Consider the following 5,759-nt stretch of genomic DNA (forward strand, 5'->3'; position numbering starts at 1 on the left):
ACCAGGAGCTCAAACTCAGCTCATCACAGACTGCAGACGCCGGGGCACTTGGGAGTGGCGAGGAAACCGTTACCATTACTGAGTTTAGTAATGGTAACGGTTCTCTTGCTGCACCCGGAAAACGTGCCAAGAAGAGCTCGGGACCCTGGAGCAGATGGCTGGATTGGTGGGAGGAGAACTCCAGTTCTTCCCAAGTGTGGGTGGGGGAGGGAATGGGAACGGGTGCATTTTCTCTCTGCTGTTCTAAATGAATAAAGGCGACAACCAGAATACGTCTCTTGTAATTTTATTCACATCCAAGACTGGGGCTCAGGAGGGGAAGGGAGGGAACCAGGGACCTGGGGTCCAGGAGGGAGGGGCCCAAACAAACGGACCCTTACCTGGCGTTCAGGTACAATTGCCCAGAAAAGTGAGCTCCTCCCTGCGCACAACTGGCCCCTCAGCAAGATGCCGAGGATCCAAACCAGCTGGAGGCAGGGCCACACTGCTCCCCATGAGGGCAGCCAATTTCTGAGCCTCCAGAAGGCGATGGCCGCAGTCAGAGGAGCTGCCTCAGGACAGAGCTAAGGCAAGCACCTTTCTCCAACAAGAGAAGTGGTGGGGCAGGTGCCACGCGGATTGACAAAACAGTCAACTGCCCATGCTCCTCACCAGTCCCGACGGGCCCCTGGGCAGTGGTAGTCCTGGTCAGCAGCTCGGGCCGTTCTGCCCAGGGAGGGGCAAGAGAAGGTGGTCACTTGAGAAGCTTCACGGAGAGGCGGAGCTGAACGTCGCAGAGGAAGACGTCCATGAGGTCATGGCCAGCCTCCTGCGCAATCTGGGCAATCAGCTGCCCCTTCGGACCAATCAGGAGCTTCTGGGAGGGGAGAAGAGCGGGGTGTGGCCACATGCACAGGGCTCTGGGAAAGGAGCCCCTAGCGAGTGGAGCAGAGCCTCACCATATGGGATTCTTTGGGCACCAGAATCCTCTGTAGAATCATCAGCTGGCCAGCTGGCCCCTCCTCCCAGACATCGGTTTTCTGCACAGGAAACAGCTCAGTGAGCCAGTCAGGCTCGTGAGCCAGCCCCCCTGGGCCCCAGCTGTTCTGTTCTGGTGCAGCCCCCTGGGCCCCTTCCCTGGGCCTGCACCTGCTGGATATTGTAGGGCACCTCCTGGGGCAGGTACTCCAGGAGCTTCTCCCGGATGATGTTGGCACAGATCTCCAAGGGATTCTGGGTAGTGAGGACTCCGCTGTGGAACTCCCAGGGCCCGGGCCGCGCCTGCCCCAGGAGATACTGCTGTTGGGCACACGGGAATGGGTAGACATCTCAGTGCTGACCCAGCCTTTCCGACTTACTCTCCTTCCCACCCAGTAGAAGCAACAGGCCAGGCTATGGCCAAGGCAGCCTGACCTTCAATGTTCTCACATCCTCTTGGCATAAGGCTGATAACATGAAGATTTCCTGAAAGTGTGGCCAGCCTGCCCTTTGAGGGCCTCCCCCGGCTTGGGTGTCTGGGCCCTTGGCTTCTGGGCTGGGACAATGGGTGCTGGAGGGCCAGTGGAAGGCCTGCTTCATCTTGAGCTTCTTCCCATTGACCACACCTTCAGTGAGGGCTGCAGTGAGCCCCAGGAGAACTGATTTCTGCTTCAAACAATCTACCTGGGCATCGGGGAAGGGCAGAGTGTGGTCAGAGGGACAGGGGCCTTGGAGAAAAGTGGGCCCCTTTCCCAGATGGGTGGAGCTCACCTTGTTCAAGACAAGGATGCTGGGGACCTGGGAGAACTGGGACAAGCACTGGAGCACCTGCGGGCTAAGCTGGTTTCGAGTCCACTTGTCCGAGACATCCACAAGAACCACAACTGGAGGTTGACAAGGTGGGGAGGGGGACAGAGACATGACCCATCTCCTCCACAGACTTACCCACAATATGGGTTCTGGCCAACTTTCAACCCCCAAACTCTGAGGGATGAGGGGCCAAGGGGTGAGACTTCCCAGCCTCACCCAGATCAGCAGATTCCATGCTCTTCCAGGGGTCTTCCAGCAAAGAGAGCTCCAAATGGTGCCTGCAGGACAGACAGACAGACATCAGCCGAGAAGGGTTTTCTGGCAAGGGCATTCCTGATGAGGGATCGGTATGTAAGGGGGTTTTCTAACCTCTACCATCACCCACTAAGCCACTCCACCCTCTCAACACCCCCCCACCACCATCTGTTTCCACAGCTTTTACCTCTTCTGTTTAATGGGGCTGATAAGGCCAGGTGTGTCAAGGAGAACCTGAAAAAAGAGATTTCCACATCACGGGAAGAAAGATTATGACAGGGCGTAAGAGAGACCACCACTTTTTTTTTTTAATCTATTAATTTTCTTTTACTGGAGGCTCTTACAGCTCTTATCACAATCCATACATATATCCATTGTGTACATGGATATGTACACATGTTGTCATCTGTACATATGTTGTCATCTTTTTCAAAACATTTTCTTTCTACTTGAGTCCTTGGTATCAGCTCCTCCTTTTTTCGCCCTCCCTCCCTCCCCAATGTCCCCTTGATAATTTAGAAATTATTCTCTTTTTTTCATGTCTTACACCGACCACTGTCTCCTTTCACCCACTTTTCTGCTGTTTATCCCCCTGGGAGGGGGGCCATACGTTGATTATTGTGATCAAGTCCCCCTTACAACCGCCCCCCCTTCCCTTGCCCTCCTAGTATTGCTGCTCCCCGTTTGGTTCTGAGGGGTTTATCTGTTCTGGGTTCCCTGGAGAGACCACCACTCTTGATGCCTGGGGTCTCCCTTCTTGGCTAAGCTATTTCTAACTTTGCATTTTCACACTCACCCACCTCCACCTTAGTTTTAATTCTAGGTGAGATCCAAAAGGAAGAAGATCACTGCACCAAGCCTACACAAGAGGGAACCACTTTCCCTCAGATAACCGAGTCTCGGCCTCCCTGTCTGTGGCATGATTAGTAAGGAAGACCCTCTTAGCTTCATCCTCTATCCTGCTTCCAGAATGTCCTTTGCAGGTACCCACCACCTGGGCCTCCTTCTCTGTGATGACGCCCAGAGCTTGGCAACGCGTGGTGTGTACTTTCTTGGAGACAGGGAAGACCTGCCAAAACACACAAACCCCAAGTTAGGTCCCAGGCTTCTCCAGGTCCATCCATGCAGACACAGCAAAAAGTGAGAGAAAAAAGTGGGAGGAGGGGGGGAGCAGGGTAGGGGTGTGTGTGTCAAAGGTGCAGCATACTTTTCGGCCCAGGAGTTGGTTGGAGAGTGTCGACTTTCCTGCATTTGGGGCTCCTAGGAGAACCACTCGCAGGACCCGGGGGTTCTCAGGCATGTCAGGATGATGAACCAAGAGGAGATCCTGTTCACCTGGGAGGGAAAGGGGTGGTGAGGGTCGAATCTGGACTTCCTGTCAGGTGCTTGATCCTGTCCACCCACACAGGGAGTATGGGGACAAAACCAGTGTGGGAGGGAATGTTCTAAAAGTGATATGGTAAATGGCTGTACAGTTCTCACTGAACTTTGAGTTCTTTGATACATAAATGTTCCAATAAAACTGTTACCAAAATAAAAGATTAGTGCGCCAGATGGAAGGTAAACCATGGGTCTCAGCTTTGTCACTTATCTTGTTTAATTTAAGGTAGCTTTAGCAGGTCCTCCAACCTCTCTGGGACCCTTAGTTTTCTTATATGGAAAATAGTCTCTATAGATAGAATGCACCTCTAGGTATCTTCTGACCATTGCAATTGTGTAAAAACCATTCAGTCATTTCCTGGTACGTAAAAGACATTCAATGATGGTAGTCAGATTTGGTAAAAGTATGCATTTAAGTCAGTTCTCAACCTGTGGGTCGACACCCCTTTGGGGGTCAAATGACCCTTTCACAGCAGTCACCTGATTCATAACCATAGCAAAATTACAGTTATGCAATACAAATGAAAATAATTTTATGATTGGGGGGTCACCACATGAGGAACTGTATTAAAGGGTCGCGGTATTAGGAGGGTTGAGAACCACTGATTTAAGTGAAAGTACAGTCAGGCTTGTTAAAATTTAAAATTCCTTTAGTTCTGAACATTTTACACCAACAGGGTGGTAATGAAAACTCAGCAAACTAATGAGGAGCTGATACCAAGGGCTCAAGTAGAAAGCAAATGTTCTGAGAATGATGAGGACAACAACTGTACAAATGTGCTTGACACAATGGATATATGTATGGACTGTTATGAGTTGTACGAGCCCCCAATAAAACGATTTAAAAGAAAAAGCAACATCCTGAAATAAAACTTAAGAGAGCTTTCAGAGTCAGGCCATTAAAATAGCAATTATAAATAGAAAAAAAAAAACTTAGCAAGCTTTCTTAGCCACTATGTATGCAAGGCTTTTGTCACATTGTATTTATGTCCACCTTCTGTTTGCAGCTTCTCTGCCTGACTCTAGACTCTGGTACTTTAAGAGGAAAGGGTTCCTATTTCCCAGGTGTAACTCAAAGTCGGTGGGACTCATTCCTTTCCGGTGAGACCTTCACGGTCATTCTCTAGAATTGGGCCAAGGATGACATTCCTAGGGTCTTCGGAGGGCTCCCGAAGCGACACTTTGAATGCTAAAAACGTGAAGGTCACAGGCACACTTGGCTGGATCCTTTACCTTTGTCCATAGGCACTGCGGGGGCACACGGGGTGAGGGGACCGCTGGCCTGCGGGAGTCCGAGGAACCGGTCCAAGGCAGAGCCCTGGCCATGACGGCGGGAGGCCGAGGACAGGCGTGGACCAGCGAAAGCGGCGCCTGCAAAACAAGATACGCATCTCCCCGGGGATCCCGGGGCCGAGGGCAGCCGGCTCACCCAGTCCCTCGAGGCTTCGGGGCCCCGCTGCCAGACCCCTAGCACCGCGCGGACCAACCAAGAGCCGCGCCGACAGGGGGCAGCCATTGCCGCCGCAAGGCACACCGGGAACGGAGCGAAGCTCACCTCTGATTGGTCGGAGGGGCGGGGAGCGCCGAGCGCTAGAGCGGCCCAACCGGAAGCGGCGGAACGGCGCGTGTCGAAGGTGGGTGGAGGCGAGCCGTTCTGGAGGCTCGCAGAGGCTGGAGGGTGGGGAAAAAGAGGAAAAGGGGTGGTGTGGCGTTTGTGTGAGTCGGGCCATTGTTTCGGACTCTCACCCATTGTGTATCCTTCCCCTGCCAAAGTGTTTTTTTTCTTCTTCCCCCAAAGGCTTTCTGGCCCAGCTTCCCGAAAGACTACATCTCCCATGAGGCCAAGCGCCGGAAGCCGGCATCCTGCTGCTGGATTATGCCAAACCCAGAGGTGCTCACGTGTTGCCGGGATCGTGCGTGCAAACACCTTTTTTGCACGTCCCTCAAAGGGTCTGCACGTATTTAGTCGGCCTCGGGAAGCCTGAGCCTTGCTTTGCTTTATGTGAGCCTCCTGCGAGGAGTTGTCGCTGCCTGAGAACCACCCCGAGGTGGACGTCACATTCAAACAGTAAAACAAAACAAAAACACACAGGTCCCAGGAAAGGAAAAGGAGCTGTTTAGCCGTTTAGGACCTCCCAGACAGGCCGCCCGATACACTGATTGACCTTGAAAAATTTGTTGTTAGGGTTGAGTTCTGCTCACCCACTGAAGCCTTCCAATCAAGTTATTGAAACCAGAAATAAATCCTGCAGAAGGTGGGACATTTATTAAGCATCTGCTAGGTGCAGCCCCTGTCTGGGTGCTGGGGACACATCCGTGAACAAAATGACAACAATCTCCTACATCTTGCAACTTGC

General features: G+C 52.4%; 1 protein-coding gene across 3 annotated transcripts; it reads right to left on the reverse strand.

The window, feature by feature from the left end:
• Window positions 1-270: 270 nt before the first annotated feature.
• On the reverse strand, window positions 271-4,918 carry ERAL1 (Era like 12S mitochondrial rRNA chaperone 1). 3 transcript variants are annotated; one of them, XM_045299718.1, is made up of 10 exons: window positions 4,636-4,918; window positions 3,230-3,357; window positions 3,014-3,091; window positions 2,210-2,256; window positions 1,984-2,045; window positions 1,729-1,841; window positions 1,393-1,641; window positions 1,129-1,275; window positions 939-1,019; window positions 271-856 (listed from the first exon to the last, which is right to left on the reverse strand). In XM_045299718.1, the coding sequence occupies exons 1-10, from the start codon at window positions 4,916-4,918 to the stop codon at window positions 734-736; spliced, it is 1,311 nt and encodes a 436-aa protein (XP_045155653.1). In that variant the 3' UTR covers window positions 271-733. The 3 variants fall into 3 exon arrangements, with proteins under 3 accessions (XP_045155653.1, XP_004706972.1, XP_030744074.1); XM_004706915.2 differs by having other exon boundaries at window positions 1,129-1,278; XM_030888214.2 differs by lacking the exon at window positions 1,393-1,641 and having other exon boundaries at window positions 1,129-1,278.
• Window positions 4,919-5,759: the final 841 nt, after the last annotated feature.

Source organism: Echinops telfairi, unplaced genomic scaffold (assembly GCF_000313985.2).
Source record: "Echinops telfairi isolate 266 unplaced genomic scaffold, ASM31398v2 ScPeMD7_7458;HRSCAF=8496, whole genome shotgun sequence".
Classification (NCBI taxonomy): domain Eukaryota; kingdom Metazoa; phylum Chordata; class Mammalia; order Afrosoricida; family Tenrecidae; genus Echinops; species Echinops telfairi.